This window comes from Dreissena polymorpha, chromosome 7, assembly GCF_020536995.1.
Source record: "Dreissena polymorpha isolate Duluth1 chromosome 7, UMN_Dpol_1.0, whole genome shotgun sequence".
Taxonomy (NCBI): Eukaryota; Metazoa; Mollusca; class Bivalvia; order Myida; family Dreissenidae; genus Dreissena; species Dreissena polymorpha.
The window spans coordinates 54997138-55011315 of record NC_068361.1 but is presented as its reverse complement, the minus strand read 5'-3'; the positions used below and the strand labels follow the sequence as shown (position 1 = coordinate 55011315).

The 14178-nt window shown below is 38.5% G+C and overlaps 2 protein-coding genes across 10 annotated transcripts in view; one reads left to right on the top strand and one right to left on the bottom strand.

Annotated features, from left to right (window-relative positions):
- The window catches only part of LOC127838321 (zinc finger and BTB domain-containing protein 41-like), a 138960-nt gene that overhangs the window by 21257 nt on the left and 103525 nt on the right, over positions 1-14178 (bottom strand). The window lies entirely within an intron of this gene.
- The window catches only part of LOC127838317 (axonemal dynein light chain domain-containing protein 1-like), a 46346-nt gene that overhangs the window by 10771 nt on the left and 21397 nt on the right, over positions 1-14178 (top strand). For 7 of the 9 annotated variants that reach the window (XM_052365986.1, XM_052365991.1, XM_052365988.1 and 4 more), the window contains exons 11-18: positions 87-153; positions 400-558; positions 1454-1582; positions 1921-2057; positions 8825-8906; positions 10392-10574; positions 11415-11466; positions 13959-14175. In XM_052365986.1, the coding sequence (XP_052221946.1) occupies positions 87-153; positions 400-558; positions 1454-1582; positions 1921-2057; positions 8825-8906; positions 10392-10574; positions 11415-11466; positions 13959-14175 (1026 nt within the window). The remainder of the gene's footprint in view (positions 1-86; positions 154-399; positions 559-1453; positions 1583-1920; positions 2058-8824; positions 8907-10391; positions 10575-11414; positions 11467-13958; positions 14176-14178) is intronic. The other 2 variants (XM_052365992.1, XM_052365990.1) reach the window with 1 other exon arrangement.

The following is a 14178-nucleotide window of genomic DNA, read 5'->3' as shown; positions in this document are numbered from 1 at the left end:
CATTTAGAAAAATCATGTTTAAGATACTTAAGCAAATCAGTGCTTTCATATACCAATGTTAATTCCCTATAATTCAACCATTGCAGCGAACTCTCAGAGGTCAAGGAGCACGATAAGAAGGTCACCCAAGAGGCACAACAAGCACAGGACGATGTGAGTAACTTAACAGGCTTTCTTTTATTTTCATGGGAACTAATTTTAAGCTCGGCTGTTTTTCGGAGAAAACTCGAGGTATTGTCAAAGACTTTAATTAAAAAAAAAAAATCATTAAAGCGCAAGTTTCATCTGTGATTAGCCTGTGCAGACTGCACATTCTTATCTGGGAAGACACTATGCACATGCATTTAACCCAATTTTCTGAGATCGTGGCTCATTACCATTGTGTTGTTTGTGTGACAGTTGAAGAAAGCTCTGAGTGATGCAGAGAAGAGCGCGAGTCTGCTGGAGGAATACCATGACCTGTATGAGCTGCAGAGGAGGCGTCTGGAGATCCAGGTGAACAACCTGACAGATGAGCGCGAGATCTGGAGCACCGCAGCATACTGCCTAGCTATGAAGGTATACATTTTAGTATACATTATGTTACTCCTGTATAGCCCACTTGTTTAACTTTATCTTGATAAAACTTGGTCTGAATGTTTACCTTTATAATATGTAGACTGAGTTTGAATCTGGGTCACTTTTATTTAACAACTTTGTTACCAGGTCAAATTGTAAAACTTGTTGCTGTTTTAGAGACCACATTTATGATTCAGTCATAATGAAGCTTGCTCAGGATATCGAATCTTGGTTTTGTGTTTAAAAACACAAGTTCATCAAGTCAAATCTTAAAAACACCTTGTAACTATCCTAGAGACAATGTCTATGATTGTCAAAGTCAAATTGTTTCTTTTGACAATATCTTAACAGGTTTGAATTTTGGTCATGTGCATCCAAAAACTTAGTCATCAGGTCAAATCTTAGAAAAATCTAGTCACCATTCTAGAAGCCACATTTATGACTCAACCTTGATAAAACTTTGTCAGAATTTCCATCTTGACAATATCTAGGCCAAGTGTAATCTGGGTCACCAGGTCTTGTTCAAGAATACCTATACTACTGCTTTAGAAACCACAATTATAACATGGATTAAACATGGTCAGAATGTTTATCTTGACAATATCAGAGTTATCTTTGAATCTTTGTCAAGTGGGGTCAAAAACGATGCAAACGGGTCAAGTGTCCAACAATTGGTGACTTTGAACTCAGCAAACAGGTCAAGTGTTCAACAATTGGTGACTTTGAACTCAGCAAACAGGTCAAGGGTTCAACAATTGGTGACCTCGAACTCAGCTTAAGAGCCATCATGGCTGTCTTAAACTGCACAACATAAAAAGGGAAACACCCATTTTTCTTGATTAATGAAACAATAAGCATAGAGACTTGATTAACGCATCATAACCATGTTTGTTAGGTGACTGAGGAAGCACAGTTGACAACAGCAAAGCGCCTACATGTAAGTGAGAAATCCTGGGCCAAGTTGGCGAACCACTTCACCATTCTACTCAGTGACAAGGATACAGACCTCATCACCAAAGTACAGGTAACTGTGGAAGAAACTTCTTCTCAAGCTGTTCTATCAGCACATTATCACATTTGAGGGGATGTACAATTGGCATATTTGACTCAGATGAGCTGGAAAATATTGCAATAAAATAATAATGATAAGATATAATGGCATTTAAATGTATTTTTTTGCCTAAAAAATGGATGAATTTTATAAACATGATACAACTGAATATTACTCCACATTGTCTATTTTTCTCTATTTTTTTTTAAATATGTAAAGATTTTATGATGAACATTATTAAACATTAGATTTTATAGTAACTTATTTCTCAAATGTCAGTAGCCTTACCTGTATCTCCATCATGCACACAGACCCATGTAGAGTCGTGGCGAGACATGGTGGAGGAGTTCAGCATCACTCTGAAGCACCGGGAGGAAGAGATGAGGCAGCAGCTACGTCAGCTGGCTCCTGGCATAGACTGGTGGCTCAAGGAGCTACGCAAGTGCTTGTAAGTATCAACTGGCTCCCAGCATTGACTGGTGGTTCAAGGAGCTACACAATTGCTTCTAAGTATTAGCTGGCTCCCATCATAGACTGGTGGCTCAAGAAGCTACACAAGTGCTTGTAAGTATCAGCTTTCTCCCAGCATTGACTGGTGGCTCAAGGAGCTACACAAGTGCTTGTAAGTATCAGCTTTCTCCCAGCATTGACTGGTGGCTCAAGTGGTACACAAGTGCTTGTAAGTATCTGCTTTCTCCCGGCATAGACTGGTGGCTCAAGTGGTACACAAGTGCGTGTAAGTATCAGCTTTCTCCCAGCATTGACTGGTGGCTCAAGTGGTACACAAGTGCTTGTAAGTATCAGCTTTCTCCCAGCATTGACTGGTGGCTCAAGGAGCTACACAAGTGCGTGTAAGTATCAGCTTTCTCCAGCATTGACTGGTGGCTCAAGGAGCTACGCAAGTGCTTGTAAGTATCAGCTTTCTCCCAGCATTGACTGGTGGCTCAAGTGGTACACAAGTGCTTGTAAGTATCAGCTTTCTCCCAGCATAGACTGGTTGCTCAAGTGGTACACAAGTGCTTGTAAGTATCAGCTTTCTCCCAGCATAGACTGGTTGCTCAAGTGGTACACGAGTGCGTGTAAGTATCAGCTTTCTTCCAACATTGACTGGTGGCTCAAGTGGTACACAAGTGCGTGTAAGTATCAGCTTTCTCCCAGCATAGACTGGTTGCTCAAGTGGTACACAAGTGCTTGTAAGTATCAGCTTTCTCCCAGCATTGACTGGTGGCTCAAGTGGTACACAAGTGCTTGTAAGTATCAGCTTTCCCCCAGCATTGACTGGTGGCTCAAGGAGCTACACAAGTGCTTGTAAGTATCAGCTTTCTCCCAGCATTGACTGGTGGCTCAAGGAGCTACACAAGTGCTTGTAAGTATCAGCTTCCTCCCAGCATTGACTGGTGGCTCTAGAAGCTACACAAGTGCTTGTAAGTATCAGCTTTCTCCCAGCATTGACTGGTGGCTCAAGTGGTACACAAGTGCGTGTAAGTATCAGCTTTTTCCCAGCAATGACTAGTGGCTCAAGTGGTAAACAAGTGCGTGTAAGTATCAGCTTTCTCCCAGCATTGACTGGTGGCTCAAGTGGTACACAAGTGCTTGTAAGTATCAGCTTTCTCCCAGCATTGACTGGTGGCTCAAGGAGCTACGCAAGTGCTTGTAAGTATCAGCTTTCTCCCAGCATTGACTGGTGGCTCAAGGAGCTACACAAGTGCTTGTAAGTATCAGCTTTCTCCCAGCATTGACTGGTGGCTCAAGGAGCTACACAAGTGCTTGTAAGTATCAGCTTTCTCCCAGCATTGACTGGTGGCTCAAGGAGCTACACAAGTGCTTGTAAGTATCAGCTTTCTCCCAGCATTGACTGGTGGCTCAAGGAGCTACACAAGTGCTTGTAAGTATCAGCTTTCTCCCAGCATTGACTGGTGGCTCAAGTGGTACACAAGTGCGTGTAAGTATCAGCTTTTTCCCAGCAATGACTAGTGGCTCAAGTGGTAAACAAGTGCGTGTAAGTATCAGCTTTCTCCCAGCATTGACTGGTGGCTCAAGTGGTACACAAGTGCTTGTAAGTATCAGCTTTCTCCCAGCATTGACTGGTGGCTCAAGGAGCTACGCAAGTGCTTGTAAGTATCAGCTTTCTCCCAGCATAGACTGGTGGCTCAAGGAGCTACACAAGTGCTTGTAGTATCAGCTTTCTCCCAGCGTTGACTGGTGGCTCAAGGAGCTACACAAGTGCTTGTAAGTATCAGCTTTCTCCCAGCATTGACTGGTGGCTCAAGTGGTACACAAGTGCTTGTAAGTATCAGCTTTCTCCCAGCATTGACTGGTGGCTCAAGGAGCTACGCAAGTGCTTGTAAGTATCAGCTTTCTTCCAGCATTGATTGGTGGCTCAAGGAGCTATGCAAGTGCTTGTAAGTATCAGCTTTCTCCCAGCATTGACTGGTGGCTCAAGGAGCTACACAAGTGCATGTAAGTATCAGCTTTCTCCCAGCATTGACTGGTGGCTCAAGGAGCTACGCAAGTGCTTGTAAGTATCAGCTTTCTCCCAGCATTGACTGGTGGCTCAAGGAGCTACACAAGTGCTTGTAAGTATCAGCTTTCTCCCAGCATTGACTGGTGGCTCAAGTGATACACAAGTGCTTGTAAGTATCAGCTTTCTCCCAGCATTGACTTGTGGCTCAAGGAGCTACGCAAGTGCTTGTAAATATCAGCTTTCTCCCAGCATTGACTGGTGGCTTAAGGAGCTACACAAGGGCTTGTAAGTATCAGCTTTCTCCCAGCATTGACTGGTGGCTCAAGGAGCTACACAAGTGCTTGTAAGTATCAGCTTTCTCCCAGCATTGACTGGTGGCTCAAGGAGCTACACAAATGCTTGTAAGTATCAGCTTTCTCCCAGCATTGACTGGTGGCTCAAGTGGTACACAAGTGCTTGTAAGTATCAGCTTTCTCCCAGCATAGACTGGTGGCTCAAGTGGTACACAAGTGCTTGTAAGTATCAGCTTTCTCACAGCATTGACTGGTGGCTCAAGGAGCTACACAAGTGCTTGTAAGTATCAGCTTTCTCCCAGCATTGACTGGTGGCTAAAGGAGCTACACAAGTGCGTGTAAGTATCAGCTTTCTCCCAGCATTGACTGGTGGCTCAAGTGGTACACCAGTGCGTGTAAGTATCAGCTTTCTGCCAGCATTGACTGGTGGCTCAAGTGGTACACAAGTGCGTGTAAGTATCAGCTTTCTCCCAGCATTGACTGGTGGCTCAAGTGGTACACAAGTGCTTGTAAGTATCAGCTTTCTCCCAGCATTGACTGGTGGCTCAAGTGGTACACAAGTGCTTGTAAGTATCAGCTTTCTCCCAGCATTGACTGGTGGCTCAAGGAGCTACACAAGTGCGTGTAAGTATCAGCTTTCTCCCAGCATTGACTCTCGGCTCAAGGAGCTACGCAAGTGCTTGTAAGTATCAGCTTTCTCCCAGCATTGACTGGTGGCTCAAGGAGCTACACAAGTGCTTGTAAGTATCAGCTGGCTGCCAGCATAGACTGGTGGCTCAAGGAGCTACACAAGTGCTTGTAAGTATCAGCTTTCTCCCAGCATTGACTGGTGGCTCAAGTGGTACACAAGTGCGTGTAAGTATCAGCTTTCTCCCAGCATTGACTGGTGGCTCAAGTAGTACACAAGTGCTTGTAAGTATCAGCTTTCTCCCAGCATTGACTGGTGGCTCAAGGAGCTACGCAAGTGCTTGTAAGTATCAGCTTTCTCCCAGCATTGACTGGTGGCTCAAGGAGCTACACAAGTGCGTGTAAGTATCAGCTTTCTCCCAGCATTGACTGGTGGCTCAAGGAGCTACGCAAGTGCTTGTAAGTATCAGCTTTCTCCCAGCATTGACTGGTGGCTCAAGGAGCTACACAAGTGCTTGTAAGTATCAGCTTGCTGCCAGCATAGACTGGTGGCTCAAGGAGCTACACAAGTGCTTGTAAGTATCAGCTTTCTCCCAGCATTGACTGGTGGCTCAAGTGGTACACAAGTGCTTGTAAGTATCAGCTTTCTCCCAGCATTGACTGGTGGCTCAAGGAGCTACACAAGTGCGTGTAAGTATCAGCTTTCTCGCAGCATTGACTGGTGGCTCAAGAAGCTACACAAGTGCGTGTAAGTATCAGCTTTCTCCCAGCATTGACTGGTGGCTCAAGGAGCTACACAAGTGCTTGTAAGTATCAGCTTTCTCCCAGCATTGACTGGTGGCTCAAGGAGCTACACAAGTGCGTGTAATTACCAGCTGGCTCCTGGCATAGACTGTGGCTCAAGGAGCTTCACAAGTGTTTGTAAGTATCAAATGGCTCCCAGCATAGACTGGTTGGTGTTTTACCTAGATTACTGTTTCTGGTTCCTTTTCGTTTTATTTACATTTGCATCTAAGAATGAAGAATGTGATTGATATATGTGATACATGTCTCCAAACTTCATCTTCTAACATTTGAATCCCTGCCTTGGGTTATCTGGACATGTTTTAACACATGTTACTTTTTATTTCACAACACCAGATATGGGTAAGTGGCTGCACTCAATTTTAAATTAACCTCTTTTAAGCTTGTACCATTATGTTTTTGTATGCTTTTTTATTTAGTTTGAGTATCTGTTTGTATGCACTGTCTTGTTGCCCTTGTATTATGATTTTAGTTACTGAAATTAATTTTTCATTTATTAAAATTAGTTTTAAAAAGTAAAAGTATAGGAAATGTTATGTAATTGGTATGGCAAATACATAATCAATACAAATTAACTATGAGAAACAATATTTTATAATATTGTTCATTGCTGATCAAAATTTCTTTTTGTGCATGTTTTTAGGCGTATTTTTAAGGGCAGTATGTAAAAAGACTTTAAACCTTTTCTTTTAGACTTCAATATTGGTGTGTTCATTGAATACTAAATGCATATGTTGGTTATTATCTTATTCATTACATATAGAATGCACACCTTAGAAATGTATAATTATTGTAGTTTATGTTTGTATACTTGTACCATCAATAGTGTGTGTTATTTTTTCCGTCTATACACAATGTTATATATTTCTTTCTTGTTTGTCAGAAAACCTATTGTGTGAGTATCAGTAACACAGAGTTATTTTCCTTGCTTCAAAAAAACTAATGGAGTTACACCTTTTATTTTTCACTTGCTTTTGTTTTTTTGGACGATGAACTTGCTTGAATGCATTGAGATATATTTCAATGTTATTTTGTGTTGTATGCATTTCCTTTTACAGCTTGTTAATGCTTTCCAAGCATGATTGGCTGTTTGCCAAGACTTTATTAACATGAACGTATATGAGAGTTAAAATAACTGCATTTAATATTCTGATGAAATACACTTAAAAACCAATGTATACTGATGTAAAAATATTAATAAAATCTCCGCAAAGTGTGAATAACAGCCAGATGGCATAGGGCACTTATTGATTACGGCCCGTGAATTTTCCAAAATTTTAAAAATTAACACAGAGCTTTATTTCAGGGTATTTTCTGACATAAGTTGCTACTCTAGTTAAAAAATAGTTTTAATTTTTTTGTAATTGATAAGCTTTTTTTAAACATGACATCATTTTAAAATGTATTTTTATAATATTATACTTTTATTTTGATTTGTCAAGAATCCACAAGTGTGTTCTCCTTTGCTATCCCCAGATTGTAAACAAGGGACTTCATCAATACCTGGTTTTCTTTAATTTGCAAACAATTGAACGAAAAACAAAAACAATAACACGCGGTAGCTCAAAATTAATTCAGTTTCTATTTCCTATCTTAAAGAATTTTACACACTTAATTCACAACGTGATTCCTACTACCGTACTGAATGTGTTACTAAAGCTGAAAACAAAAATGTGAAAACTTTGAATTCTTGACATTCTTAGAATTGGTCATCACTATATCATTTCAGGATTATTTTAGTGTCTCACTTTTTTCAACTACAACATAGTCCTTCTTGTTATGACTTTGCCTGGAAATGTTATATAGAATGTTCACACATGCGTGTCGGAAAAGTCTCCCACAAATGATTACTTAGTTTAGTGTACACATCTCTGTAAAGCTTTCAAAACTAGCAGACCATAGGAAAATGTGTCAGGTTTTAGACAGTCTTGTTGATTTAGAAGATTGGTGGTTGGACAATAGTGCTCTATTCCTAACTTTTTTTTGGCGCACACTTCATTCTTTTATCTTTTGTAGAATTAGGGTAATGACTCTAAATGTTCTGACACTAAATTTTCGAACACCCCCTATTTTAGCCAAAATATTTATTTTTCGTGACTCTAAATTTTTCGGACATACAGGCTTTGTCCATAATTATTTTACAATGCTATTTTACCAGAAATCTGTCCTGTTGTGCTTATCTGATGACACTTTCATAATGTGTTTTTACAACCGGACTAGGGTCATTAAACCTGGCAGAAGAATGCCTTTAGGCAATGGACACTTGCGTTATTCAGCAAATAACAATGCATACTTTTAATAGAAAATGGTTTCACCCAAAAGCTTAAAGTGAAACAAATACACCAGTAATTTATACTATTAAGGCGTGGTAATTTATAAGCAAGTGCTATTATTCATGGAAACAATTGACTCTATACACATTTCATACCTGTATCCAATCGTCGATGCAATATGTTTAGAGTGCTTTAAATTTTCAAACACCGTAATTGTCTCTTAGTTTTTGGACACCTGTATTGTTTGAATATTTTTTTTATCTTAATTTTTCGGAAACCAAACAAATTATTAATTTTAAGTGTCTGAAAACTTAGAGTTATTACAGTAGTTATTTTATAGATTGGAGCTTTTTAATGACACAACCGATATAAGTGACACTGGACTGACACTTTTGGAAATACATGTCCTCTTTATATTGTGTCATGGCAGCACATGGGTCTTTGTCATGTCAATGCAGAATGCATGAACAAGTATGACACAGAGTTTATAAATCATTTAATTAAAAAAATTAAGATTAATACAAGTGAAATTAGTTAGGCCAATAGTAGAGGTTTAGTTATAGATTTACTCATTGTTTTATGATTTGTTGTAAAAATGTGTATAGATGCTGAATTTGGTTAAGTTTTGGTTGTTTTATATTTAATCTTAAATATTATGATACTTTACATCATTACTTTAAATGGTTTCTACACCCCTGTAATTGATCAATATAGGAAGTCAGATCACATTTGTTACGGATATTGCCCATTTCAGCACAAGTGATGGTCAGTTTGTGAGGGCCCCCAATGACAAGGAGCAGAAAGGGCTGCTGGAGGACATGAGGAAGTGGGAAGAGGTAAGAGTACTGGCTCCATGCATAATAGCAAGCCTTGGAAACTAACCAATTGTTGTACATTATATTAATAGCAGACCAACAATGAGCAATTTTGATTGAAAGGCTTTTGATACATCTCCACTTACATTGGAGAGAGAAATTACCTTAATTACAGGGGCGTCGGAAGCAAATTGACATTGGGGCGGCGGATGGGGTGGGTATCCCCCTCCTGTTGGTGGGGGTTCAGGATTCCCCGGATATTTTTTTCAAATTTTAGCATCAAATGGCGCATTCGAGTGTGTTTTTATGCCTGATACCTGACCTTCTACACGTCTATTGCAGGCATTTTCTGAATGACAAAAGTTGTGACAGACAGACAGACAGACAATGGAGAAAGGATCTCTATATGTCGCAGCTTGTACTTTGTAGCAGGCCACACAATAATAGGGATCATGTGGGTTGAAAGAATGTTCTTCGGGATTTTTTTCCCCGAAATTCCGTTTTGGAATTTTGGAAATTTAAAATTTGTTGATTGGTTTGGAGTAGACATATTGAAATGACACAAAAAAGTGGTGAACAACATTAAAAAAGTTTTTTAGAATTATAGATTTACTTTGAGTTATTACAAAGAGATTACATTGAGATATTATTCAGGTATCTTGAGGTATCTTTAATTTTGTGATAAGGACTATTTGATAACGGCACATTTGTTTCATGTCATGCTTTCCTTTATAGTAATGAAAAGAAGCAAAGGCTTAGATCATACCGACAATTAAAGCTTCCCAGGTTTAATTACTCAAGAATATAAGGATTATTGTTATAAAAGAGACCGATCAATTAACAACATAATTGACACGCACATTACTGTGGGCGGTTGATGACAATCAACAATACACATGTCATAACCGCAAATGGCTGATAACCTTGCTTTGTGGTAAAGATATTTTCAAATATATGGGTATTGAAATGAAAAAAATGTCTTTGTATAAATTTCATTTTTGCCGAAAATATTGGGGCGGCTGCTGCCCCTGGCGCCCCAGCTCCGACACCTCTGAATTAACTCAGACAAGTGCTGATTAGATGATAATCAGATTATAATTTAATGTCACATTCCCAGGGTCACTGATTGAAAGCTAATATCTGTCATTATACCCGGCCACAAATGATAGAGATTTCCAGTAGCCCATCATGCGCTTGAAATTTTTAGTTAGCCAGGCTGAAAATGTTGGTAGCCCCCAGTCTCCGTATAATTACTTTTATGAATTATTGGCCTATATTAACCAGGTATTTCAATATGTCTAACTATTGTCTTAATATGTTATTTACCACTATTGTTAGATGCAGAGGTCAAGATAATAATAAATGAATACATTAATAATGTCAAGATAATAATAAATAAATACATTAAAAACTCACAGTTATGAACTCCCCCCTCAGACATTGCCATGGTAGACTGAGACATTCACACCCTGCATGGTACACTGTGACATTCACACCCTGTTGCAGCTGCTGGGGCGGGAGACAGAGAAGTTTGGAGGTGACACGCTGCTCAACGGTCAGGAGCAGCTTCACTTCATCAAACTGCAGATGGACGGATGGACGGATAACGCCCTGCAGATGTTCGGACGCCACCGCACCATCGACGGCGAAAACCACCCAGACCAGAAACACATGATGGACCTCAATGATGTTAGTTGTTTCATTCTTATTGTTGTATAATAGTCAATTTTTATGATGTTAGTTGTTTCATTCTAACTGTTGTATGATAGTCACTTTCAATAAATGATTGGTATTTTCTGTCTCAAAATTCCCAAAATGAGTACAATCCCAGTAGTTAGTAGTGTTGAGTATTAAACCTAATCACAATTTATTGTTTTGAACACGTATTTTTGTGAAAATATTTTTACAATTGGAATTCTCGATTTTTTTAAGTACAGTCTATTTCATGACAAAGGCCATGAAACCCATGTTAAGAAATAATTTATTATTTATAAGCCTCTCTTATTATAATGCTGCCACATTTATGACTCAATCTTCATGAAAATTAGTCAGAATGTTTATTTTGACAATATCTGGGTCAAAGTCATGTCTGGGGCATGTGTGTCTAAAAACTAGGTCACCAGGTCAAATTGTAGATACCTAATCCTTGTTACCTTTCTAGAGCCAGCATTTATGACTCAATCTTAATGAAACATGATCAGAATGTTTATCTTGACAATATATAAGCCAAGTTTGAATCTGGGTCAGATTGATCATCAAACAAGGTATATAGGTCAAATCATAAAAAAACGTTTTATCTATCTAGGGCCATATTTATGACTCAGTCTTGATGAAACTTGGTAAGAATGATTATCATAACAGGCCATGTTTCACTTAAGATCAAATGTAGTTAAAAACTAGATAACTTGGTCAAGTCTTTTACAATTGGTGTCAGTGAACTCCTGTGATTGCTGCTCAATGGCCATCATGGCCTTGTCTTGTTTATTATTGATGTATGTTGTAATGTCAGTTTGCGTTTTTTTCATAAAGGATGTGGAAAGATTACTTCACCAGCTGAACACAAGAATAACTGGAGAAAATGGTGAGTTTTAGCATTTCATAAATGGGACGTTTTCACTGATGTTTGTATTTTTGAAAAAGTAACATCAATTTATTAACTAAAAAACCCAGCTATATTTAGAATAATCTAAACAATTTTATATATACCAATAAACAAGTATCAAACAAAACATTAAATTTATCCTTGCAACTTTTTGGAGCAAATTCTAATGTTATACAACTAAGGCATTCAGGCTATTGCAAAGAAAGTATTTATTAACAAATAATAATAGTTTGTTTTTTTTATAAATATTTTGACATTGGGGAGAACATTTTTTATTTAAACAGAAATTCCACTTTGGGAAGAGTTAAAACTATTGCCCCTAAGTGCAACAAATCCAAAATCATGCCATATGGCTGGATACATCAGTTCTTAGTGTTTCAGTAGGCCTATGAAAAATAATAATACATTATACCATGATTCAGCTAGTTCTTTGCTTTGTGGTATTCAAGCCTCATAAACACTATAAATCAACGAATATTTCATAAATGTTTTGTAAAATAAAGTTAAATCACAAAATAATCAGGGTTCCTTATAGCAATAGCCAAAATTTTAACGCTAGATGTGGTCTGTTAACATAGATTTAATGAGATTCAAATGTTTTGTTTTATTTTGTGTGTGACAATATATTCCATGTGAATTTCTGGGGACCATATCTAAACAATTACAAGCGAGCACAAGATTTGCTTCAGGCAGCATCGGAAGCACAACGTAGTTCTCATGAGCTGCCTGAAGCCAATCTCACGTTCGCTTGTAAATGTTGGGATATCGTTGCAGGAAATTTATTGTCACACAAAAAAACGAGCATTTTGTATCTTGTTAAATCTATGTTACCAGACCAAATATAGCGTTGAAATTTTGGCCATTAATTTTAGCCATCGCTATAAGGAACACTGATTTAGTATGTGGTAACTTTGTTTTACGAAATATTTGTTGACCTTAGTGTTTATGGGGCTTAAATTTGCTGTGATTGAACTTGTGGGTGGAGGTTAATAGTACAATAAATAACCTGCATACAAATGTCAACTAAGTTTTAATATACTGCCAGCATAATATAGAAAGGACGTAATACTTAATACAAAAGTAAGGGTATTTAAGCGTTCTTTTCTGGAAGCTTAAATAACTTACGTATTTCAATAAATTGTTTTGTTTGTTCAATAAGATGCTTGCTCTTTTCAACAGTACTTCAGTTAGATCATGTCATTCAGTCAAACTACACAATTAACCAAGATCAGTTAAATTATAAGTTAACCAGGATCAGTTAAACTACACAGTTAACCAGGATCAGATAAACTACACAGTTTACCAGGATCAGACAAACATCACAGTTTACCAGGATCAGTCAAACTACACAGTTTATCAGAATCAGTCAAACTACACAGTTTACCTGGATCAGTCAAACTACAAAGTTTACCAGGATCAGTTAAACTACTCAGTTAACCAGGATCAGTCAAACTACACAGTTTATCAGGATTAGTCAAACTACACAGTTAACCAGGTTCAGTAAAACTACACAGTTCACCAGAATCAGTCATACTACACAGTAAACAAGATCAGTCAAACTACACAGTTTACCAGGATCAGTCAAACTACACAATCAAGATCATTCAAACAACACAGTTAACCAGGATCAGTGAAACTGCACAGTTAACAAAGATCATTTAACCTACACAGTTAACCAGGATCAGTTAAACTACACAGTTAACAAGGATCAGTTAAACTACACAGTTAACCAGGATCAGTTAACTACAAAGTAAACCAGGATCATTTAAACTACTCAGTTTACAAGGATCAGTCAAACTACACAGTTAACCAGGTTCAGTCATACTACACAGCTTACCAGAATCACTCAAACTTCACAGTTACCAGGATCAGTCAAACTACACAGTTTACCAGGATCAGTCAAACTACACAGTTAACCAGGATCAATTAAACTACACAGTTAACCAGGATTAGTCAAACTACACAGTTAACCAGGATCAGTTAAACTAAAAGTTAACCAGGATCAGTTAAACTACTCAATTTACCAGGATCAGTTGAACTACACAGTTAACCAGGATCAGTTGAACAACACAGTTAACCAGGATCAGTTAAACTACTTAGTTTATCAGGATCAGTTGAACTACACAGTTAACCAGGATCAGTTAAATTACTCAGTTTATCAGGACCTGTTTAACTACAAAGTTTACCAGTACTCAGTGCACATGCTAATATGAGTTACAGACACCTTCATTACTTGAAGCAGAGGTAGCGGAAGATCAAGGTTGTAGAAATAATTACATGTCCAATTCTCACACATTTTATGCCTTTGAACATATTTCAGTCTGAGTATGCTACAACTAGACCTTACAAAAACAACACAAAATCCATTTGAAGTTGTAAGCAGAAATGTTGAAGAATACAAACTCGACTCAAATCATGTGTTGTTGTGAACTTTTTTTGAGTTATTGGGATTGTGTCCTTAAACTCTGCAGGGGTAGCCACAAACGTGATCCACCTCATGAACGGCATGGAGACATGGGACATGAAGATCACGTCAAGCCTGAACGGCACCATGCCCATCCACGACAATGAGTGGGCGGGACTTCTGCTCACCATGGAGGAGTGGCTAGCGGCAATAGAGGAGGCCATAGAGTATGTAGGCTCCACCCAACGAGAGGAGGAGAGGGCGGAGCATAGGCCACACACCAGGTA